General features: G+C 33.0%; 1 protein-coding gene across 4 annotated transcripts in view; it reads right to left on the reverse strand.

Annotated features, from left to right (window-relative positions):
• Positions 1–1,548: 1,548 nt before the first annotated feature.
• The window catches only part of LOC144446960 (actin-binding LIM protein 1-like), a 77,732-nt gene continuing 52,081 nt past the window's right edge, over positions 1,549–27,199 (reverse strand). For 3 of the 4 annotated variants that reach the window (XM_078136823.1, XM_078136822.1, XM_078136819.1), the window contains 10 exons: positions 25,799–26,209; positions 23,540–23,566; positions 21,824–21,909; positions 12,087–12,198; positions 11,727–11,875; positions 10,474–10,509; positions 9,197–9,223; positions 6,927–7,058; positions 5,918–5,989; positions 1,549–4,808 (listed from right to left, as the gene is read on the reverse strand). In XM_078136823.1, coding sequence (XP_077992949.1) covers positions 4,695–4,808; positions 5,918–5,989; positions 6,927–7,058; positions 9,197–9,223; positions 10,474–10,509; positions 11,727–11,875; positions 12,087–12,198; positions 21,824–21,909; positions 23,540–23,566; positions 25,799–26,209 — 1,166 coding nt within the window. In that variant the 3' untranslated portion in view covers positions 1,549–4,694. Of the gene's footprint in view, positions 4,809–5,917; positions 5,990–6,633; positions 6,643–6,926; positions 7,059–9,196; positions 9,224–10,473; positions 10,510–11,726; positions 11,876–12,086; positions 12,199–21,823; positions 21,910–22,290; positions 22,324–23,539; positions 23,567–25,798; positions 26,210–27,199 lie in introns of all 4 variants that reach the window. The other variant, XM_078136820.1, reaches the window with a different exon arrangement.

The following is a 27,199-nucleotide window of genomic DNA, read 5'->3' on the forward strand; positions in this document are numbered from 1 at the left end:
ATATAAATTTTACTCTACATAGCACTTATTACAGACAAGGCAGTTCACATCTAGGACAGTACAACATACATGTAGTTATACTTCTCCAGTTCACATCTAGAGTTTTGTTCAACCAATCAAGTAGAAAGCATTTGATAAATTGTACACACATTTCAAAACATTTCATTTGCCTTTTTTGCACAATTTGTACAACATAAAGATAGAGGGTAATTTGTAGGCTACTTTTCCTCTAAGAGTAACACACTTTGAGATTACAGCCAATCTTGGAAACGGCTTTTATATATTGTCTAGTAAGATAACCAAAATGCACATGTATTTTAGAAGGAGCCCTTGTGGAAGGTTTTGAGGTATCTAAAAAAAATACAATACGTGGATGATAAAGTCAGAACAGACAAGTCACATTGTTCACTTTATTAACAATATAAAGATATTCTTTGGTACCAACTTTCAATTTGGTATATCTGTGAAATTCAAAGTAAGGGGATATTTTTTTTTAGCCAAGTTGCACAAGAGTATATGATATGTATATGTTCAACAAAAATTCATTTGTACAAATATTGGTTTCGCTTCAGATTTCACCATTCAACTGCAGTCACCTCATTCTTTCATTTTTTTAAACATTCAACAAGTCACTGGTATATGACGTTTTTGAAATCATGTAATTAATGAAATGTGTTATTGAGTATTTTCGTTCGACCAAAGTTCACACTAAAATCTTTTGGAATAATGTACTATGTCCCCATCAAATATACAGCTGTTGCCTGATATTTTACTTAGCTATAAGTTATGTCACACACACACACACACACACACACACACACACACAGTGACACACTTGTAGAACCCACTTCAACACCACTGATCCAAAGATTAGTTGTTAAAACTCTGCAGTGTGAATAAATTTATATCTCAGAGAACATTAGTTGTCTGAATTATTTTACAAATTTCAGTTGCATGATAGCATTCTCTTATCTCTTACTTCACAGAATATATCTAACATATCCAAAAATAGCAAAGCAAATGAAACAAAACTCTATCTTCAATCACAATCCTGCTGTGTTCAGCAATAAAATTGCTCTTATCTAGTGAGCAAAACAACAATCTCAACTTGCCAAAAGATCGACTTTGATCAGTTCAATATGTATGTTATGGACAGCCCTTCTGGCAAACACTCCCTGTTTTAGCTGTAAATGTGTATGTTATGGACAGCCCTTCTGGCAAACACCCCCTGTTTTAGCTGTACGGTAAATAAGAGAAGCAAATATGAGCACCCACAGCATAACACAGGGAGAACAACATACTTGAATTAATGAAGTAAGCAATTCAAATTTGGTCCTACTTGCATTCTTCATTGGGTTTTTATCAGGTTGTTAAAAGAAGATGGTGAGATATATAACTGTTCATGACAAAAGGATCATGATGGGAAATACACAGTTTCAAGAAAAAATAAGAATGTGGACTGTTTCCATCCGATAGGAAGGATTTCCTCAACAGCTGCTATAAACACACTTAGTACCTTCATAACAAACCACACAATTCTATTGTTTGGATCAAGACATTTTATTAACGCATCAAAACCTTGCCATAAGTTAAAATATCAAGATTTAGTCAATCCGACATCAGTTTTCACAATCTATTGCCAAATGTTAGCTTGTTTTCTTAATATACACCACAGTATACCCATGTTATAATGTTGACATAAAAACAGTACTATACTGGATAAATAAAATTAACATATATGTATCAATTTAACATTTTGTAAATAAAGCTTACAAGCATCATTCAATCATAAGGTAAACATATAATCAAAGTATAGACAAGATATATAGTAGTTTCTTTTGGAGCCACTTTCTCTTATGAATTAAGAAGAATTGCCAATTTAAGGAATTTTCAAACTTTTTGCTGCTTGATAGTCTATCTGTAATGGTTTGTTTTGCTTTCTACATTATCGTAACAAGTTTACTATCTCTGCTGAAGTAATTGAAAGTAAATACATGACTGACTTGGTAATCAGAAAAAAAATATTTCTTAATTTCTTTGCTCATTTTCCCCCAACTTTGGTGAAAATAGTTAATTTACTGAAAGTTTTAAAGCAATAATGATGACATATTTTTACGCATTTGTAACTATAGCAACATATTTTTACACTTACAATGCTTGCCCATATTGTCTGCATGATACAATTGACTTCTGGAAAAGCAGTACTGAACTATAAATTAGTATACTATCTGGACTGGATTGGTATCATTTGCTCTAAAACATCATGGTGACAATACTAAACTTACAAGTCTTTGACAATGGCAGCCACATTTAGTTTGCTGTATAACTTAAAGAAAACATTACATGGAAGCACACATATACACACTTTTGAGTGTTCTTGTTCTCGTGCCAAATTTAGATACATTGTCAAACTGACCTGGTTGATCCTGTGTTAGTTTGAAAATTTACATGTAACAGCTAGACCTGGACACGTCCTTACATGGTATTAACATATAAAGGCCACATCATTAATTTGATGCCATGTTTCAAAGGTCTTGAGAACTGAGCACACAATGGCATTGTTTTAATTTGTTGCAAAGTGTACAGACCTTTATCAACATTGTACATGTATATCTTGAACTTTAGACAAAACAGGTAATCTAATGAATTCTTTACTACCAGATTTGTGTATAATTAGACAGAAAGACAAGACAGATCATAATTTAGTAAACACTTCACCAAGTTTGTGTATAATTTTACCAGGCAGCACAGATCCAAACAGGAAAGAATTGTCAAAGTTCGTGGAGGGCATGCACCCTTTCATATATATTTTGCTTTTTTATGCATCAAAACTAAAGAAATGAAAAACATCACTAATAATTATTAATAATTTAAAAATTATCAATCCATCTAAAGGCCTTCATCTTGATTTTGGCATTGTTTAAAAATAAAACTGAAAGGGCAGCTTTTTGTAGCCTAATAACAAAACAAGAAAAATATAATAATGAAGAATCAGCAATTTGATCTAATTTCTTTTCTAAAAGTTAAATCCAAACTTAAGTCTTAATTTTGATTAGATGATGTACCTTAATTGTCATCAATTCACTCTTTTCAGTATACTTAGGAGCATTCGTTAGATTATTTAAATTAAATAATTAGCATATTCCACAAGTCACTGTGGTTTCTGGCATTTAAAAAAAATCATGCAATCAATAGAATATACAATCTCTTTCAAATATACAACACATTCTGCAGCATTATGTAATCCAGTTTAACTTTGACTATATCACGCATGTCACATAAAAATTGTTATAATATACCACCTTACGTTGCTATGCCTACAACTCAAAAACAATGACAATTATATTTCTTAAGTTCTACAATAAATAATACACTGTTACACCAAAAATCACAATATCTACTCAATGAAGACTTGAAAACAACAAATTAACACATGTTGTGAAACAAAACGGTCAAACATAAACTCCAAACTTCAATTACTGGTAATTCTCGTATGATCAGTAAATGGGTGGGTCGGACATTTTTCTCTGGTACATGATCTCATTCCTTATAAATCTGACAACTTTCGGTGAAAACACTACATCACTTCAAAAAATTTACATCAAAATTTTCTACAAATTCTCTTCATGTCACACTTTTGTTGTGTAAAGTAAAACCGTAATGGACTTATATTTGATTGTGTTTGATTATTCTATGTCTAGATACTACCTGTGGCATCGAATCTTTTCTTCACCACCATACCAGGAGAGATCTTGAGATTTGATGCCACGGTTAGCACTAGACTAGATTGTTCTACTTTGTGGCATGCATTGACCATACAGTTAGTCAGAACATGTACACTGAACTATAATATACAGATTCACAAACAAATCTGTTATTTAAACAACATGGCCTAAAAATGAAGGTCTTGATAAAATCCTGTACCTTAACATTAACTTAATTACTGTCTTAACTTATACACACTCCTTAAATATACTGTAAATTTAAACTTATCTTTAGCCATTTTTTTAGGACCTGCTTCAAGCTAGATTCATTTCTCATTGAATGTCTTAACTAGATCTTTTTAGAAGTTGAGAATACTCAGTCCCAGCTGAGTGTGTTTAGTTTGTTCACATTTGATCCATAAAACAATTAATGCACAACAAATGCGATCTTTAAAATCTCTTAAATAAGAGATTAAAATACAGATTAAAACTAAAATTGCTTGACACCTTAAATTGACTATAGTCTAAACTGAGTACCTCTTAAGCTGATTTATGTGTGTGAATTAAATATTGTGCATGACATGTGGAATCAAAAGCAATGTGGTATTTGTGGTAGGAATAATACATTGTTCCTCATTTCCAAACATTTTTCCAGGTGGTTCACTGCACTAATATTCTAATTTTCTATTAATTTAGTCTTTGAGTCCATTTCAGATGACAAGTGCATCATGCTTTCACACAATTCTTCACAAACTTTGAACAGATTGAATGGATATCAACTCTACATGGTTCTGTAGCTTAATTGTAAGATACAACATTTGTGTCATGCTATCAGCTACCACTCACATGCTTTAGAAGCCTGATAGGGCTGAACAACATGATACATCTTACAGTCAACATGGTTCTGTTGCTTTGGGAAAATGTTTGGAAATGAAGAAAACTTTATGACACAGAGATTGGTGTTATCACTGCAATGACATTTAGCCTGTGTTAGTACAGGTCAACCTCTCTCTTGAGTTGCTGTTGTCTCCACAGCGGTAGATCGCTGAACTCTTCAAAACTCATTAGAAATGCAGATAAGAAATCTTCTCGTGACAGATGAAGCTTTAGGGTAAGACGTAATGAATAAAAAAAATGTAAATAAATGAATGAAACAATAAATATACAAATTATCAACTCAAATCTGAAACTTCTCAGATCCCACCAATTTTTAACAACATGTCCCCAGAACCTGCATACTGGTCACAGTAAATATTGCATTTCTCTATAGTGGTGTTCAAAGCAAGAACATTGAAAACAACTAAAAAAACATTAACATCTAGAATTTTTTTTCACAAACAATGAGAAAGAGGACAGAAAGAAGAAAGATGGTATAAAATAATAAGAAGAAAAGATGAAGTGATAAGAGGAAATTAAATTGACATGTAGAAAATAGGATGGAGATTATCAAGAGAACGGTGTCGACGCTGTAAATGAGAGAAGAGAGCAGAGAGTAAGACACAACAGGTGAACAAACATTAAATTGTGAGGCCAAGGAAAGTTGTTTTAGTAGTTTCAATAAGATGTGAAGTTAACGTAAGTACATGTATGCATGTGTGTGTGTGTGTGTGTGTGTGTTGATGCATGTATGTACAGTATGTATGTATGGATGGATGGATGGATGGGTGTGTGTGTGTGTGTGTGTGTGTGTGTGTGTGTGTTGATGCATGTATGTACAGTATGTATGTATGGATGGATGGATGGATGGATGGATGGGTGTGTATGTGTGTGTGTGTGTGTGTGTGTGTGTGTGTGTGTGTGTGTGTAAGCAAGAACACATTGAACACTTAGAGCTTTGACAGCATTAGTGTAGCAACAGGCACAAAAGCTGATAATTTCTAACAAACTGTTGTACAGTTTAATCTTCCATAACACTTTATACTTTTATGATACATCATATATTCTTGATCATCCCTGATCTTTCAGACAAAAGTGAATAAAATGCACAAGACATTTCACTACTTTATCCAACTGTAATTCAAACTAAACATAACTTAGTGATGGTAATTACATGAGCTCATCATGTAAATTCCCTTACAAGCACTCAATGTCCTTTTAGTGTAAAAATAACACACACACTCAATTCTTTCTGTGATGGCTTCGGCTTCTTGTGATAAGAATCTTTATTCACCATCAATTCCAGGAAATTACATTTGTTTAAAGTTATTTCTCACCTCTAAATGAGCTCTGTCTACATCCTTAGGTAGTCTATAGTTTGTTGTATACAACGACTCTATGGGATAAACCTGTAGGGTAAGGCAAATCAAATGAAGTTAAACTCATCATCAGACATTATACATCAAAGCGGTGTTCATTGTCAAGCATTCCAAATTCTAAATATCACTTCCTCGGGTTGTTATTGCTTGTGTTATCAATACATACCTGATGATAAACTCATAATGTTGTTGAATGGGACAAAATGAAATGAAAACACTACTCATGTAGTGATAATTGCCTACTATTTGCTTCCACTTTTATTAGTTCATCGTGTATACAGACAACTCTCATTTTCAATAAAAACAATGATGGAAAATGTAACATTTTGTCTTGAGACTAAATGTCATTACTTTTACATATTTTTGATTCGATGTAAACTCTGTAGGGCTATTAATGAGAACATGGACAAATGGAAGCTGTTACAAACAGGGAAAGTAAACAAATGAATTGGATTAATAACATGATGCTGGAACAGCAGAGACTTGTATTTAATACACAAGTGTGATAAGAACAGTTTTATAACAACTTAGTGAATTTCCAGTTCCCCTGACACTGCACGTACACATAAAGCAACTATGAAACTGTTCTTATCAAGTCATGGTGTGTAATACAAGTCTCTGCTGTTCCAACATCATGCTCTGCCAAGTGTAATTAATCCAATTCATTTGACTACTAGCTTTCCCTGTTTGTAACAGATTCTGTTCATCATTGGTCTGATGTCAGCAGTTGTACTTATTATATTTCACTCATGATGATTTAGTTTGTTTGTTTAGTTAGTTTAGCTTGCATTTTGTTGGTAATACATAATTTGTCCTTTAATTTATAAGGATGGTGGTAGTTTATTAATAGTTGATAAGTTTACTGTTTGTTTTACATATCTTGTACTACTCCAGTCCTGAGGACATTCCCTGTTCTTAGACTAAACTTATTCCTCACTGTAGACTTCCTTTCCCATTTGATACATACCGGTATTACTTTGTCAGTTGCTGACATATCCGGCATAGATATGCCTTTCCTAGCCATGTTTGGTATGGAATCACGTTTGCTGAAATCCGGCTGTGAATATGTCAATCCTTTATTCATCTGGTTCTTTTCTTCCTGTGAAATAGATGTTTATGACATCATCAGTCATGATCCATCTTTTCATGTTACACACACACTGATTGGTTGATTCCTGAATCAGCTAAATGCATTCTGATTGGTTGTTTCATCAAATCAATCCTGAATGGTTGGTTCATCAGCTTACTGAGCACTGATTGGTTTATTTTTCTCAGAAGTTGTTGATTGGTTGATTTGTTAATTTTGAAAAACTGTTTTCGAATTTTATTTTGAAATTAGTATATTTGAAATAAACAATAAATGTTAACCTGTAATTATCAATAATGAACACTTATTTAATTAATTTTTTTTCTACAATACAATAATTAACTGAGAAACATCGATTTCACAACTTAGTTTAAATCATGATTTGCAAGCGATAAATTAATGAATATGATCAACAATTTGATAATTTTAGAATTTGATGGAAATCATGTTAATATATTTGTTCACACTTGAAATGACATGAATTAGCATATGTTAATGTGAGAAACATTGTGATTTAGGGTTTTTACAACGGCTGATTAATACATGTGAATTGATGTGATTTTATGAAGACAAAAAACACTGATTTCAAGTCACGAAAGAACTGTGAAAAGAAAGATGATTGTCAGTAAAAGATGGTGATCAACAGAGTAAGTGCTAGCAAGTGTACGTCATTGTACGTATAAGCAACAGCAACATGTACAACACCAAGCAGTCTATCTTCTCTGATGTCATGTGGGTAGTAATAACTATCTTAATTGTTAACAGGTGGACTGTTACTGCTAACTTGACTTGAACTTCTCTGTGATATTACTTTTGATGAGTTTGCATGGTAACAGAGAGGGAGAAATGCAGTAAAGGTTGTGTGTAGGTTGGCATCTAGTTTTCTTGAAATTGTAACAAGGTTTCTATATGTATTGTAAGGTACATTTTACCTAAAGGTTAACCAATGCATAAACTTATATTTCATAGCCATTTAATAGACATTTAATAAGTTTACTTAATTTCAAGAATTTGACACAGCATTTAAATGTACTCTGATAAATGAAGCCAAAAAAAGTCTTACACAAAATGTCAATACATTTAGAAGTATTAGATGTCTTTGGAATGACTTATTTAACAGAAGTTTAAATGAATGTGAGACTAAATACATATTGTTGTTGTTAGAGTGTTAGGGAATGTTTTCTACAAATTCGTACTTTCAAAGATTTAATAAATTCTTGGTCCAAATAAAGGTAAATTTTAAACTTCTTTGATTGAAAAAAAAAGGACCAGAACAATTTTGAACATTCAAGGTGATGGAACAACTATAGAATTTGACTCTGCTAAATCAAATTTTCTCTCTTCACATGGGAAATGCTGACAGGTGAAACTAAAGGTCATTTGCATAAAACCCTGGGTTTAATTTAGAACAATTATGGTGACTACGAGCTGTGTGTAATCTTAACATTCCTTGTATAAAGTCCACCAGTTAACAATATGTACATGTAATTTGTTACCTGATAAGGCGGTACTAAACTATCAAATAATAGAACTAGGGCAATCATGTGATTCGGCCGAACAATGCATTTCATGTCTCACAGCCTAGACACCAAAGCATGCCACAAGTAAACACCCACACAAAGTACAGTTCACTAGAGCGCCATAACCTTACATTAACCTTTGCAGAAACTTGCACAATATCTAGTGTATTTTTCTCCTATAAGCATTATTCTGAATAATATTTCTGTTTTTCCCACTTTGTTTTTGGTTCACAACTGATACAAATTCTTTTCAGGAAATACCAAATTGTTAATAATGTTTTTCTGCATTTGATACCACATTGTGACTGTCATTTCTTATATTCAGATTCTGTTACCAAAATTGCACTGTTGATTTTTTTTTATAGACAAAGTGAAAATGTATGATATTGATTGATTTTGATTGATAAATGGGGAAATTGGTGTGACGGACTTTATACTAATCTGTTGCTTTGATTTATTTCAGCTTGACTTTTGAAGCCGTGGTGGTGTTGTGAAGTGTGCTAATGTCAATATGCATGCCACTTTTAAATATCTAATATGGCCGCCACACTAGCTAAGCTGCTGACTGGACTATCGCTATGGTAACAAGCCATGAAGCAACTAATCAAGTCTCCTTTCAAAACTACAAACCTTGGTTGATTGAATGTTTTCAAGTGACTATAATTTCCACACACAACAGCAATACGACAAAAGAAAAGAAAATATGCCATGTTAATGGGACAGCTTGATTCTGAATGATTAACAGACACACACTCAACAAAAATGAAAGATTATATACCATGGTGTTAAATATAATGTGGGAAATTATAGATTTCTTAGAATAAAGGAAGAAGGGTATTTTCAGTGAAAAAAAAGTAAAGGAAAGACACTTTTTGGGAATTGAGATGGGTTGTTTACGGAAAGAAAAGTTTTTGGAAGTGTTAATATCACTAAAGATTTGGTTGAAAAGAAATGAATAAAAATTCAACTGAACGCAAGCAAAGTTTATTATTACACACAGAGCATGAACAAATCTTTTTGACAGCCTTGCAGCATGATCTCAAGCAAAACACTTTTAAGAAACCTTTTAGCTGATTTTACACGGCACATACAAATGATATGTACTCTATTCACATTTTAAGCTCACAAATTCAAATCTTTTTTCAGCACTGCAGCACAAAATGTTACAGTTTGCCTTTTGGGTATGAAAACTATAATAGTATGGAATACTCATACACTCTTTATGAAGACTTACAAATGGATTGTTTGATATCTCTCATAAAATTTATGGTATTCTATGTCGCTTTTGTTGAAATAAATCAAATTTTAGGACCTTCCAAATACCATTAGCTGTACTTGAATTTCAGTTTAACACTCCATAAAGTAATTCAGATAAGTTGATATATTATTCAACAAAACTTTACATGCTTCTTTCCCAAAGACTTTAAGTGAACAGTTCTTAGTTTTTGAAGTCTTTGAGATTTATTATTAAATATTTTTGATCAGGAATCTTAGTAACTCTTAATGTTATGGAGAAATCACAGAATTCATGTCAGCTGGTTATACAGATGATAGCAGCTAACCACACTGATTTTTTTTTTTAATAGATTTTATGACAGCAGTGGTCAGGAAACATATTTTAGAGAACATTGTCATTTTCTTTTTGCTAATTTGTAGCTTATTTTCTTCCCGTCATTATAGTCATACCATATGAATTGGTTGTAAAATTTGCACTACAAATGTTCACGAAAAGAAACTCAATTCCACACTTTTAAAGTTCTCAAACCTGCATATTTCACAGAGCAAACACTGATTTTGGAATGATTTATCGCAAGGTATGATGGGATAAAGGCACTGAATTTTCAGAATTTTGTTATTTAAAGAAAACACACAACACAAGAAAAATGGATGAAAATGAATGATTGTACCTCTACATTGGAAACCTTGGCTACAGCAAGTTGGGGCTGCATTCATGAAATAAAAAGAAAAGAAATAAAACTGTGGAATACTGATGTCGAGGAGAATCCTACAGGCCACATGCAATGTTTTATGCTACAAACTAAGTGAAGCCTATCTTAATGAGATGAACTCTTTTCTACTAAGAATAGCATGGTTTCAAGTTTCAAGATGATCGGCAATGAAATTTTACACAAATGCCTCAAAATTTCCATTTTTTTCAGCTAAAGTTCAGCAAAGATACTAACTTCATTTAATATTACTGTTGCTGTTTATGGTAAAAATGGCTTGATACACTACACAATTGAGAGTTTTTAGTGAATTTAAAATATTTTACTGTGCATGCAGACTAGACTACATGGCTTATCACAAATGGAATTTATTGACAATTCTATTAATTTATATCAAAGGTTGTTGCAATGTAAACATCAAACTAATCGAATTGTGTCTGTATTTCATTTGCCAGACTGGACCTTTGAACACATTACCAAGTTGGTGTTGGTAAACGCCATCTTAAATTCTAAAAACACACTGCTCTGAAGCAAGAAAATGGTAAGAAATCCAATGTAATGTTCACACTATTTCACAAGTATGATAAATTTTTTCATAATTTATTATGTAATTGTTACAAATTACAACAATTTTTAATATTTCTGACTATGTTCATAGTATGTACGATTTATACCAGACTATTCAAAATTTCAGATAATGATTTGCTTTTCAATTGTTATCACAGAAATTTACAAATAAAGAGCTCACAGACATGGTGTTTCAAATTAACTCTAACACCCTGAGTCAGTAAGATTATACACTAAATTTTGTCATATTTATTTTCAGAGGTTATAATATTTAGATATATATCTATATGTATGAAACAATTACATTTCCACATCCAATTTGGTATTTAAGGTGTATTGGTTTCCACACAGCTGAATCAATAAACTTTCCAAAACTTTTATATAATTGTTTCATATTTCCAGTAAATACATCAGATGCTATTTATTAATAAATAAAGTAAATGCCTACTCCTTTGTTTAGCTTTTCTATAAAGTTTCACTTTTTGAATAAAATAATTACAAAGAATTATTTTGGGAGAGTATCAGAAAACAATTTTTTATAACCTTATTACAACCATGGGTAAAAATAAGGCGGGGCTAATAACAAAAATAAGAATTTCTATTAAATTAATATTTCTTAATCTTGGCCATAATATTTCATGTTTTACCTTTCGTTCTGGTCCAAGATGTGGCAGAGACCTTCCTCTAGCAATTCTTGCCTGCCTCAATTCTTTCTCTGACATGTTACTCTTCCGTTGTTCATATGAATCGGGAGACATGGCATACTTGTTGTTGTAGTCAGAATTGTATGCAGAATCTGGAATATAGAAAATTGTGAAAATTTGTAAGACTTTTGATAAATGTCTAATGTCATCAAAACTTGCCTGCCAGTGTGAGATGATGACATATTTGTTGCACTTACAAGAATCAGTGTTACCACAGGGGATTACAAGCATGTAATTGACTGATTGTACGATCTATCAATTACATGCTTGCTGTCCCCTGTGTTGTTACATAACTTGACTTACCTGGATCATCATGGTAACTTCTAGCTCTAGGTTTGGGATGAAAACTATCAAAGTTAGCATCATTGTCGTTGAAATCAAACGACTTGCTGTAGTAATTACCCATGGAACCACCCTGGAAAAAAGAGAAATGAAAAAGTGAATTATGGACGTTTTTACACAGTAATTTGAAATTTTTAAGGTCGACACAACTATTTGAGTCGGGATTCACTCTCATATGTAACCCAGAGACTTGGCTATCAGGTTTGTCAAATCAACTAGACAACCAAGTCTTTGCCGGGTTATGTATGACACATGAAACTGGGCAACAATGTGAAATTTCACTGATATCACTTGTTGTTGTCATTGTTGTTGTCGTCGCTGCCATCGCTGTCGTTGTCGTCGTCGTCGTCGTTGTCGTTGTCGTTGTCGTCGTCGTCGTCGTCGTCATCATCATCATCATCATCATCATCGCCATTGTTGTTGTTGTTTAATTTTGTTTTGTTTTGTTAAGTATGAATAATAGATATACTGTGTTGTACAATATAGAGTATCACAACTGCATTACCACTGAATAAAGTTCTGAGTACTACAAGGCAAAACTAAAACATATATATTCTTTTTTTCAGACACCAAAAGCTTTGGTCATTTCTACAAATTTCACATCATTATCACAAATTGTTTGAATCATTTCATTTTTTTCATATGTACTTTTGAATATACTGCTATTTGGTGGACTTTGGGCAAAGTAATTGACATAGAAATTATGGTGGTGTACTATCGTTACTAGATTATTATAATTCTATTTATCATTACAGCCATATTTACATCTCATATGTTAAAGCACTCCTTTAATATACTTATCATTAAACTATGGGAGGGGATACAAACACAAACCCCCCTCCCACCCCCGATATGCTTGTGGCAAAAATTAACTTCAATATCCATGTTAACCAAAGGTATAACCTACATGTTCTTGTTTCAGTATCAACATTTTGGTCACAATATATAGTCACGTTAATACATAATAAAATCCAAACACAAATTCAGCCATGACATGGTACACTGATTCAGATATATGACACTGATAATCCAGCCTTCGGTTTACTAAGATAGACAGCAAACTAAATTTATTGTTTTTCAATGTGGTAGATTACACAAGTGGGTGATAGCAGTTCCTCTGTTGAGCATTCTAATCTCCCTGTGATCAACATAGTGTAAACATTGGAAGTCCCAAAACATTACACTGCAAGTTTATGAAACTTGAACTCCCTACTGAGACTGTAATTAAACCAACATCCATTCAATAGCTTTAATGACAGTTGTATCAACATGTTGTGACAATAGATTTAGTTTGTGTCTATCTTAGAAAACAAGGCTCAATTACTAGAGTAATAGTTTGTGTCTATCTTAGAAAATTGAAGGCTCAATTACCAGAATAATACTCCTGATAACCATATGTACTTAATATATATTAAAGATCCTATGATTTTTTCCTGACATAACCCTTGGTGTACATTTTATGAAATTGGGGGTTGATACCACCAATACATACAAGCGAAACATGTCGCATTTTTGTTTTTAGAAATCATTTGTGTGCATTGCAGGCATGGTGAATTTCCAAAGTTTTCTTCCCTTTGGATCTTGAAAAAATTAAGAAATGCTTTCATAAAAAATTGGGAGATATTTGAAGGTTTAAATCAACCTCAGATTTTTCCAACAAAAATATATTGTATACAGAACATGCCGCAAAATGCCAGCATCTTTGTTCTTTTACAATGACTGGTTGCACTGAGATAGTAGAGCACAGACAGAAACAAGCTGATAATAATGTATGTACAGTGCTTTGCAGCGAGCTCACAATAGATTTACTGTTCTATAAATAGAGTCTAGTTCTATGGAATCATGAGTCAGCCTACACTGACGTACATTACTCAGAACCACATATTTAGTTTCACTTTCTCCTTTGCAACAACAGTAGTGATGGCAGTCTCCCAAATTACACCAACACAGCTATAGCCATATAATTCAGGAACAATTTTTGAAATAACATACAGCTTCACCTTCTCTGGTGTAATTGGTTCCCCACTGTCCCCTAGATGTATGATAATGTAAGTACACATCACTGTGACACCAGTGTTTACAAATATTCTGTTAATAAAAGAGACCATAGCAGCAGAGTGAATTGTGCTGGGGGTCATCAGAATTCAAAAAGGTCAAGGCTCTACTACCTTCTAGCAACAACCCACATACACATACTGACATAGTGTGGTATTTATACAAGGTCATGAACTCTGAATTTACTTTCACTTCATTTGGTCAACATTTAACCATTTACACTTTTTAATTTTCAAGATATTTCTGCCCACATATGAAATGCTTAATTTTATGTTTACAGAATCTGTTTTGCAAACATATTATCTAGAAACCTAACAGTGATGGATAATAGCTTGGCTTGGTGTGTTCTTTCTCTTTTAATTCCTAGAAATCTAACCGTGTTATTTGAATATTTAACTTCATTGCTATCTTTATACTGACATGCAATATTTGGTAGAAAGACACTAAAATTGTGACAAATAAATTATGTCCACATAAACCTAAATTCTTAGCAGTTAAATTTTTATGGATTCTTATTTTACTTGAAACATAATATGCATCTGTAATTTTCTGGTAAAATCTGCAAGACAATTTGTACTTTCACTTTGATCACTTCATATTTCATTATGTGATCATTTTATATTATGTACATATATCCTACATGTGGGTTTGGAAAATTCTGAGACCCAAACAAAATGGAGTAAACTGACATTTTGATGACAATTAGGATTTTAGAGTACAGTGGTGAGGTGATATAATTATACATAATACTGTATGTTACAATTACTGGCTATATATTCTGACAAATTGTTTTGACTCGGAAATTAAGGTTAACACTGTGTACTATGAGCTTGCAAAATGTTTATATTGATACAGGAAAAAGTGAAATTCTTTTGAAAACTATATTTGCTGTAGTATTTGGATTAATTGTAATTTCATCATTTTTTTAGGGGGGGGGGGTGACAAACAACTGAATCATACATGTTCTTGTTTTCCGTATATACACATAAGCTAAAGCACTTGTTCATCTGCATTATCTGTACTGCAATCAATACCTGATAAAATTTGATCACAAAATCTGGTAATTACTGAAGTGTGGTGATGGACATACACAGCCTATAGACTTAGGTTTCTAAGTATTCTATAAGGAAGTTGGCATTGATCCAGACAATTTCTTAGCATGGCTGAATTAAGTCAGCCTTCAAAATGGAGTTCTTTGTTGAAAACACAAACAAGCAAAATTTGGTGATTAAATTTGTTTATAAACTAATCTTGACTAAGAATTATCATGCAGTTTCCTTTTCAGGTTAAGTTAGATCAAACTTCGACACTAAAAGTAAAAGGAAAGTTGCAGAAGGCTGAGTCTAGCTAAATCTATGTCAAAGTTCAGTGAAGCCTTGAGGGTAAGTCGGATGTTTCAATCCTGTAGTAGTACTTTATGCTTACAGGTGTCTGATTCTTGTTTGTCATGGGGTCAAAGTTCAAAATCCATAAATCTATGATCAATGTTCCTCTCCTCCACCTATTGATTATATCTGTAAATTCCCATTGTTTTTTTTTTTTTAAATCAAAGTTCCTCCCTTCAATATACACTTAGCATAGTTTGAATACCATGTGTTATAGAATTGTGATACATCTGGGCTCCAAATATAGCATGTAATTTACAATGTACTCTGTAATCAGTCATCTCATATAAAGCTGCTGGCTGGCACTAACATCGCCATGGTGACCCATTTTATATCACCTTAGCCTGTCAGGTAGCGGTGGAGCATATAAGTATCATCATAATCAAACAATATTGGAAGTTACAGATTTGGAGTTTGATACCTAATGTGTGTCTAGTTTTCACGTACATGGTAATGTGTTATAACCCTACCTACTTTCATTTCATCCCTCCCATATCTTTACAATTTTCTGAAAATTGCTGGAACTGAAGTAAGATCTCCTGTTTTCACCTGTACATTGTTTCTTTTCTGTGCAAATTAATTAAAGCTACATACACCCTACCCAGTCATGTGTATTTTGGTTCCTGGAAGATTTGTGTCAAATTTCCTCTTTGTAGCAACATAAATTTTCATTTCATTGAAACCCATTGTGAAGAGTGAAAGTGATTGTACTGTCACAGTGAAACCTGCAGACAATTGACTCAAACAATTTTTCATCAAAAGTTTCAGTATGACTAATTTAAAGCAGACATGCCTCTAGTATTCAAATTCTTATGACCCTGAAAGATGATTACTAGTATATCATATTTTCCTATGTCTCCTAATTGACAATGCAGAAATACGGGCAAGCCAGTTCAGTAAAGCACGCCCTCAGGAGTCACACTTGACCTAACTCTTGTTTTTACGAAATTGACCAACGACACATAGCTACATCATTATGTCACCAAAAAAGTACAGTAACTAATTCTAAGCATCTGTGTGTGTGTATATATATATATATATATATATCATATTTTGTTGTTTTGGCATAGTGTACTTATCTTTGATCTTTTATTTTTGGCAAATTCACAGAATTTCTTCAATTGATTACTTACTGAATTATTATAATAACCATGTAAGCCTGAAACACCCCAATCATAAACCAAGTAATTTTTACCCCTAGACAAATAATATACATGTGTACAGATATCAGTAAATTTGCACTACACTTATCACATTTTGACAGTAGACTTCGTGACTACAGTGCTACACTCTGAAATAAAGCCTTTATATGATATATAGATAAATAAATAAATAAATAGATAAATTGCACTTTGTGAACTTATGGGCCTTATTAAATTGCTATAGTGATGAGTCAACCTGTGCACAAACCAACAAAAGTTGAGTCATATTACATATTTTTACATGTATAGAATGTCCCCCCCCCCCCCCCCCCAACAGTACCCTTGTGGATAGAAATAGGACTCAACTCTTTATGACAGAGAGTGGGGAACATAGGTCATAAATATACCAGGTGAGCATGAGAGAGTTACCATAAGCACCCACAAGAGGTGAAAGGTCACCACAGATAAGAATTCACCACAAGATTAGTGTCACCAGCATTTATCATTGTTTCAATGTACATATTGATTCAAACAGAATTTTGTGAAAATATTTGAGTTTGGCAGAAAAATTATGTTGGCCATTCAACAAATAGTCTTAGATAAGAATTGCAGATTACTTTATGCAAACATGAGAAAGTTTTACGGAACAAAAAAATGTGCCAACCTATGTAGAAAATGTTTTAATAATGTTTTTTCCCCTTTTGTTAAAAGAAATAATATCAGGAATTGTGAATATAATTCATTGGATGTAATTTTGATATGCTTAATTTTTTTGTTGCTCAGACAGTTGGTCGTTATTGTTGGTTTTTCTGTCAAAATTTGTACCTTTCATTTCGATTCACAGATACCTTTTTGAAATTATCTCTATGATAAACTGTCCGTGTGATTGTCTTTAAATGATGAGAATGAGTTGTTTGTAATTTCTGAAAGGTCAGCAATGCATGTGCTACACTGGCTTTCATCATTTATGACAGTTCTTAGAATTAGAATTTTTTGACTTTCTGGTGACATTAAGAGGAAAATAAACAGAATCTGGTGACATTAATAAGAAAATAAAAAGAACACCAAGAGACCAATGAAACCAAGGAGGAAAAGAGTAGAAGGGTGAAAAAAAGGAAAGTTTATTGAAAAACTAAAATGTAGTAGAAAACCAGGAAAGCAGAAATGAATGATGACAAACATTTATAAAATATGACAAGATGAACTGGCATGCACTGTACAGAAAAAACAAAGAGAAAATTCTGTTTGCATAGACCCATGATGCTTTGTGGATAGGGCAGAAGGGTTGGATGGCACCAAAAATGAATCTTAAAAATTTCAGGAAGATTTGCTGCATCAAGACATATGAAAGGTTGTGTTGCCATGGTTACCAAGCAAAGCATCATGGGATATGAATAAACAGATCACAGGTTCACTAAATTCAAACAATAGTGGGAAATATGGTTTGAAGTACATAAAATGATGACACCTATATACCAACATTCCATTCACTAAAAAAAAAAATCAACATGCTAATGAAGGAAACTAGCAAAATTTACAAAACATAACATGTTTACTCAAAACCAAGGGTAAACCAGGTAGGGTTTGTATGTTGAACATATGTACAATAACAATGGCTGCACAGGGAAATCGGTATACATAATCAGATGTGATGATCAAAAAAAGGTTGTCACAAAATAAAGTGACTGCAGCTATTGAATCTACATGAAAATATTGTTTAATATGGATACTCTAACTTCACAAAATTGAAAAAATGAAATCCCGTTTGACAATATGCAGAGTGTGTTGCTATGTCCTGGTAAACTGAAAGGCTCATCTTTGCTGTTATGTCTACAGCGGTGTAGAGTGCCCACATTGACGAATATTTCATTCTAATCTCTAGATTTCCAAGCCAAGTTGGTGATGTTCACATGACTCTTAAAGTGACATGTAGCTCCGTCACAATTGGGCATGGTACTATTGCTTTGTACTTGACATTGTCAGATACACTGATGACACAATATTGGTACTGTACATATCCATGGCAACCCTACCCATAATACCCTCGATACAACCTTATTCCCAGGAAAAGACAATCAGTAAGAAAAGAAGCTATGATGGAGAAAGCCCTCTAGAGTTGACACAGAGTATAGCTAGATGAATGAAAAGATTTTTCAATATTCTAATAATGTGTAGAATCAATGTAAATACTTCTGCTAAAAATAGTAACATCCCTTAAAAATAACACTGCATTAACATATCCAATAACATGCGGCTTACAAAATAACCCTTATATAGTTTTTCAAACCAATTTTGTGTTCGTGTCAGAACCAATGTTAAAATGAGTTTAAGTATGGTAGATTTTGAATCTACAATACAATGGTATCGGTAAACAGTAATGACTGCAGTTCAAACTTACCATTTTACTAATACTATGAAAAACTATTTATGAATAATTAACTGTATTTGTCATGTAGTATTTAAAAACTTGTAAAAACTCATGCTATCAGTAAGTCTTTTTTTATGTATATTTCATCCCCGGGGTAATATTCAGTACAAACACTGCATAGTTACTGGAAAGCTACACAACAGAAGGGTGTAAATGACCACACATTGTGTCAGATTAAACTTCTGTTCAAAACACAAAATTGAAAATTGTTACCTGAAATTTTCAATTGGACATCAATCTTTGTCAACAGATTGACCCATTATTCACAACACATGATCTTGCTGACATGTGAACCTAACAAGGGGTCATAGATGCCTGGAAGTTTGCATCAAGTTCTGTCTCTATTCATTGATGACAAAGACTACACGAGACTGAAGTGTGTTGTTGAAAATTTCAACCAACAATTTTCAAGTTTGTGTTTGTTTAATTTTAAAACTATGGTTTACTATTAAACACAGATGAATTTGTATTTGAAAATTACCACAATGTACTAGCAGTGACATATGTTAATTTCTAATATGTTTTACTGGGTTTAATTAAAGGCACTTTTCATTTCTGGTTTTTAGCTTTATTGTAAATATTATTTATAGCTATAGTAATAGTAAACAGTACTTTGATGAGAAACAAGAAATTGATGTAATGAAAACTAGCATTAAAGTTATACCATAAACTGACGTACCAATTGTAGTTCATTTTTTTGGTAAAATTAGCATATAATACTTGATGTAATTCATGTCCAGGAATTATATCATAACACCGATTTTTATATTAATTCAAAATATTTCAAATCTTTTGGAATAAGAAAAAAAACTGCAAATCATCCATTAACAATTAATATAAATCTAGGGGTCTCACTTAAGTACACATCAATTTCACCATGGTTTTCTAGAGTTCACTCCGGGGACTGCTATATTGCGTATATTTAATTTCTCTGGGAAAACCAGAAAACTAACTTTTTGACCCCTTTACGACCTGGACGTTGAACTAGATCTACATGTTGGAGTTTCAAATCAAAAACTTTGGCAAATTATTTTTATGGGCATTATGGACAACATAATCAGTTGAATATTATGGGGCAAAATTTTGAATAAATATTATTGTAAACATACTGTGCCGTTATATTTTGGAAACACAAATCACACAGTGATAATTGTTAACCTTAATTTCACACTTGTTCAGTCCATTGTTTTAGTAATACAATACCACTCATGCATGTAATAGTTTATATAGTCCTCAATTTTTTAGTTCATTCTTTTCTTCAATCTAGATAAAGTCAATATTCCAACCAAACACACAAAAATAAACATTACTATAACATTGTGTAGTTTCAGTAGACAACATTAACAAAATTTGAATTCAAAGAAAAGTTTGCAAGCATTCACAAATGTATGAAGAGTCAAACAAAATTAAGTAAAAGTTATGTTTGGGGTCTTCTATTTTAGTCATATCCATAATTTGTCTTATTTTTATTTTGCTTTTTCAAGTCCCCCTAGTTCCTCAATTTAGAGATTATGCTCAGAAACGAAAACAAAATAAACTGAGAGGTAAGAAGAGAAACGCTATCTAGTTTAACTAGAGAACAGCGCCCTCATACAACATAACATAACTAAGTATTTTTGCTTCTCTTTCATAACCTACTGTTCAATATGTGTCAATCAAAAAGTTCTCACATTTTTCGAAAAAATTTCGATTTTGCCTATCATTTTAGATAAAAGATATTATATCAGATATTATTTCAGAACACGCTTACGTCAAATCCTGACAATTTCAACAGATTTCTACAAAATGCAAATTTTAGGAACAAATGTCAACAAAGTTGTTACAATAAGACAACTGACAAAATATTCTTTTTTTGACACTTATGTCAATGTCTGACCAGCAGCATCATTGACTGATTCTGCAAATCACGTGACATTTTTCACCTAGATATTTATCAGAATATTGGACTTTAAACGTACAAATACTTTTCTAGACTTCATGGCTTCAGCCAGTCTATAATCAGTATCAATGACTGTCGTATATCTTGATGGTGTTGACCACAAATGACATCAAGACAGAGTGTGTAACACTTCACAGATTGTATCGAATCGATACCTTTGAAATGACAGGTTGAAAGAAAATGGTCTTCTCATGTATTAAACACATACTCAATTTGACTAAAAACAGGATGGCGTTTATTATAGGTGGATTTTTTTCCCAAAGGTGTCTACAATGAATATGACTGTAAAACAACATTGTCCTGTCGTCTGCAGCATCAATGTTGTGTAAACACAAAATGAAAGCCAAACTAATGAAAACTAAATTAGAAACAAACCAACGTGATCAACACTATTCAGTTTTTGATAAAATTTGATGTACAGTTTAACCAAAACTTTACATCAGTCAGACAGCATCAACATTATTATAATAGACAACATAGCGAAGTATAGTATATTTTTCATTGCGTAAGCATGAAGAGGGACTATTTAGGACCAAACAGCCACAAATTTGAAAAACATATCTAGCCATATTTCACAAGAAATTTAGTTCAAGCTATTGTAGATAACTTGCTCGAAGTCATTATCTTTGACTAAAACTTTGTTTATCTGTACTTCATTAATATGGACTAGTTACTTCAAGTCTATATTTTCTCTCTGAAGATGGTAAAGTTTTTGTTGTATAGTTTGATGTATCATCGTCATCGCTCACCATAAAACTTTCATCTCCTCGGGGTGGAGTCATGCCAGGAGGCAATGTAGCTGCTTTACGGCGGCGTACATCCGGATACCAGGGTGCTGTAAATTGTAACACTGTTAGTAGACATGAATATAGTACAACATAACAGTATCTCGCTAAACAACGTTGCAAATCCCAAACTTTTTGTTAGTTATAATGCAAAATAAGAGAATAAACTCCAAATAAATGAAAATGAAACTCAAGTTTGAATCAATATAACAGCGCAGCAAGACAGTATTTTTTGTGTACTGCTCAAACAAATATTATGAATATAAAATAAAACATTCAAAAAAAAAATCTTAAGTATAATCTAGAACATTTAGTACAGTATTAGTTTTCAGCTTTTTTTTTTAAATTTATAAAATTGTTAATTTTTATCAGTAAGGCTATCGCACTGAAAGCCACTGCATGGAGCAGTCTTGTGTTTTCCATATACTCACAATCGAAGTTAAAGACTGAAGTAAGTCTTGGCCCTTGGGGTGAAAGGTCAGATGCAGGTGCATGCAGGTCATGAAAAAAATATGTCATGCATGGGTTGACATGGTTACAATATGCAAATAAGAAAAAACACAAAGAATATTATGGAATGTTTAAGTTTTTGCATTGCAATGATATGGAAATTAACCGTTAACACAAGTTGAAACTTTTACATCCCTCCATTTATACAACATGGAAGAATTCCGTATTAAATTTCCAGGATTTAAAGGATTGCTGAGTATGGACAATATAAAGGAAACCTTGCTTCCTCACAAATGTAATGGAATGTTCTGGAAGTCTAATAAAGGGGGTTAAAGGTTATTCTTTTCTAGCTGAGAGAAAAGATGATTTAGTATGTTTGTTTGTTACTCTTCTCACCAATAAATTGACAGTGGATAATGCTAATGACTTTTTTCAAATGTTGGACTTGATTCGTGTTTGAGGGGAGGGGGGCTGAAATGGGGGATGGTATATTATGCAAATATTTGTGTTAGTCGAGATGTTAATTTTGCATTCCTTTGTAATATTAATGCTTTTTTTTACAGAAACTATAAAAATGGCAACATAATTTACAACATATGCATAACTTATCGTAAATTATCATAAATTATCATACATGAAAGCTTAAATCTAAATACGGAAAGTGTCATCTAGACTGAAAATAAATATTTGACACTTTTTTCTAGTAAGAGTTTTCGATCAAACATAAAAATACTGACAGGCTTATTAAGTGGCACATGCATTCTGTCATCTGCAAAAGCCTAGTGTTTTTGGTGACAGTAATGAGGAAACACATTTGATACAAATTACCTTTCATGAAGCAATATCTTTAAATCTCCTTCCGAAACCAGAAATGCCACAATTTAAGTTGAATTAAACTTCAGTCATTTTTCTCTCAAATGTTTTTGAAACTTTTGTACAAAACACTAAAATGTTTGTTATCCCTGTATTCCTATAATACTGTACTTAGTTAGATAACTTTTCCATATACTTACAAACTACACTATCTATTACAGATGTTCATAAAATCTACAATAAATGTATCAATTTATGGTTGCCATGGTAATTAACTTTTCCATGGATTTTGGACTACACTGTAATTGCCTTATCTACAACAGCTGTTCATAATATCTACAAGAAATGTAGCATCAATTTTATTGTTGCCATGGTAACTACTCTAAAATCACTACAGCTTCATCAAGGTCAACCCACCTGCTGACTTTGGTTCGTACAGAGGGACTAGATGATGTCAGGTGATTTGATAGTTGATGAGATGAGAGAGAGATAAAAAAAAGAGAAAAACAATGCAACATTTATGAGTTACAAATAGATCACCAGTGTATCCACACAGATATATTAACTCTATCACTAGATACATAGATCATCCCTCCAGCGTCTTCCTCTGAACTTTGCCCTTTGACCTCACGGCTGACCGTCACCATGGAAATGATGCATTATGAGACATAAAAGTTCTGTGCAATAAGACAAGCAAACAATGTGAGCTTATATAAATGTATATACCTAACAGCATAGCATATTGCAAGCACAGGATGTACACTTTCAGAGTGAAAACACCAGACAATATTCACTTTTTATACATAGAAATACAAGAAGTTGTTCCAAAGGCAAGTTATTGCTGATATCTGTTGGCTCTCCCAGTGTCTCTTGTTTTAAGTTTAAAAGTAAGAATCATTATTGCAGTACTTTTGGCAGAACTCCTTTCACAAATCATGCTAAATATCAACATTTTTCTGTTTAAAAAAAGTTCATTTAAAAAAAAAAAATTCGCTGTCAAAACATTTATTTAAAATATTGTTTGTCTTACAATGTAATTAGTTTAAATAAAATCAACATTTGATAAAAACAACTGCTGTTCAATGAAATGAGAACATTTTGGCAAAAATAGTTTAGAGTAAGGCCAAAAAAAAAATTGTTTCTGGTCATGACACATTGTCTAAAATTGTGCGACTATGCAATTTTTTTTCTTCTCAACAAACCTGTCACTCAATCTACTATTTATGACAGTTACTGTTCTTTTTATTTAGTACTTTAGAGCAAGTGTGTATGTGGGGCAGATATCATTTGCTTGTTGAAGATTGGCTTTGCAGTTGTCTTCACTGAAGTAGGGAGAATTATTTTTGTGTTTCTCCCGGATTTGTAGACTGCATGGGCTGGACAGACATAGAAAAAACAAGAGGGCATTTAAGTGATGCAAGTGCTGACCAGAAACAGTTTTTTTTTTTTTTGCCTAACGTTTAACATTTGTGAAAGGGTTGAAAATAGAGAGAACTGCTTCAAGAACTTGATAGGCTGCAGTGTCTGGAGTCCTTTATCTAATAGGTTGGCTGTTTGCGCCTTCTTCACCCAGCAAAGTAGTACAAGTAAGCTACATTATAATGCCTCATCCCAAAGGCAGCCAGCTCCCCCAAATACATGCTGCAATATTATCGGACTACCAATATTGCAAATTTCTTGTCCTTTTGAAATTGTTACTGCAGCATGTACACTAAAAACCAGTGCATGCATTGCTGCAGCTAAACTACAGTACATCTGTACCATCATTAAAATTCAAATATCCTTGCTGTAAAAAAATATACATTGAAAGTGGCCCTTCCATTTTTACTGTGTATTTGAAAAGGAGGAAAATAAGAATTTAGTGGTTGAATTCATTCATTCATTAAAACAAACTGAATGGAATTAAAGCAGTCATACCTAATTCTATGTTTCTCATGACGCAATCAATCCTATATTTTTTCCACTCTGGCAATATATATATATTTTTTTTAATGTTGCCCTCTGTGGCAGGATTACAAAAATATCACCAACATCACTGATTGTCTAATAGTGACCCCATGAGCATGTATCATTCATTGCCGAGATTTAGTAACTTTAATAAAACAAAATTGGGTCAAAGTTTCCTTGATTTTAATTGTTATTTGTAAGTTACTCACAGGCCATAAAGTCTGATTATGAAATGAAAGTATCATCATCATGTACACATGCTTCACTTTTTTCATATTTTTAACCAACCGACCAACCCATCACTTTCAAGGTTTTATGATGAGAAACAATAGAATTGAGTACAGACACCCTAATACAGCACTAGTACAGAACAGTTATAGATAACTGTACAACACGTATCATCAACAGTTTCAAACATTATCATAAACTTGATGTTCATCGAGTCATTTGAATCAACGATCATCCATACAAATGCCACAAATGATGCGACTTTCACATCAAATACAGGAACACACTCAACATTTCAAATAAATACAAATAAATTCATCAACTGAGTAACATTTGTATTTGGTTATCACTGTGTTTTGTTAAGAAAGGTTTACATATGGGACTAGTCATAAAAATTATATGGTAAAATATGGTAAAGTAGTACTGCTAATTTTGACTACTGAATTCTGAACATGACCTTTGACCTTAACTGAGCAAAAATATGAACTTGAAGACACCTACCTGCATACATTGATGTATCGTATCTAGTCTTTATATGTGGCTCATGGTCAGCTGACGGAGCACGGGAGGCATTTCGTGGATCCATATGTTCTGCTTTTTGCTTCTCCTCGACCAATTTCTCTTTGAGAATCTCCTTCCCAAGGGGCGATTTCACTTTATCTACTTCTTTCTCGACTTTCTTCTTAAAACGGTCTTCGTTGTCCCCGTCCACATCGGTCATGGACTTGGCTTTGATTCTACCAATGCTGATGGGTGCTGGCGGGGCAGGCCAGTCCTCTCTCTCTATTTTTGGTACTTGGTTTGGTGGTGGTTTGGTACCACCAGGAAATCGCGACATCTTGACCAGCTCGTTAGACATTTCTTTGTCTATGTGGCCTGTGGGCCTTTTTTTGAAGATCTCATAGTAAGACACTAGAAACACAAACAAACAAACAAAGTAAAACAGTGATACTTGACAATATTACAAACATAGACAAGACTGGAAATGATGTTGGTTTTACAGCTCCATTACTACAGAGTGTATACTTGCAAGCAAACTGGATACAAATTTGTATATTTTGATAATTTTTTTAAATATTTGATAACATTTTGAGCTGTACTGCAAGTTATTGTATTATGACTGTCATAATTTCTTGTCATAATTTTGTTCACAGTTCCCACCTTGCAATCATGTTCAATATATCACAAGAGGGTGCCCCGGAGGCTAAAATCACATGGCAGTACAAGAGTCAGTCAACACACAATGTTGCTAAAGACAGCTGTGTGTTCCTTACAATTACTTGATATCAATCAAACTTAGCTGATGTATTTTGAATGGTTGAGAATGCTACCAACTTTGGCAGCAAAACACCAAGAATTTTTTTTTTCTTCAAAGGAGGCCATATCACTCAACTGTCAGGGCCCAGTCTTAATTCTGTATCTGAACAGCACCCCTAGTTGCCAAACTATCAAATCTTTTGTATTTCTTATATAAACTGGCATATGGTGTACAAAGCCTTCAATTTTACAGGTATTTTTGTAGCTTGAGATCTAGCTCCATAAAAAGTACAAGCCTGCTGTATGTGCAAAGCCTAATGCAATGCAACTAAACTGCTGTAAGCAGAAGGCAGTCTAACTACAAGACTGTGAGTGCAAAGAAGGCTGTAAGGCATGTCAAGCTACAACCTGGTCAAGTCAATTCATGTCATGTAAAATCTAAGTGCAATCCTACATGCATATAGCTTTGAGCACACACACACACACACACACAATGTAGAAAGCTTTACAATGGACATTTAGACTACCGGTACATCTAAATGTGCATAGAGGCATTACACCAAGGTTCATCTGACATTGCAAATGCAATATGTGTCACACATTTTCAACTTTAGCAAATATAATTGAAATATATAAATATGGAGG

This window comes from Glandiceps talaboti, chromosome 15, assembly GCF_964340395.1.
Source record: "Glandiceps talaboti chromosome 15, keGlaTala1.1, whole genome shotgun sequence".
NCBI lineage: Eukaryota > Metazoa > Hemichordata > Enteropneusta > Spengelidae > Glandiceps > Glandiceps talaboti.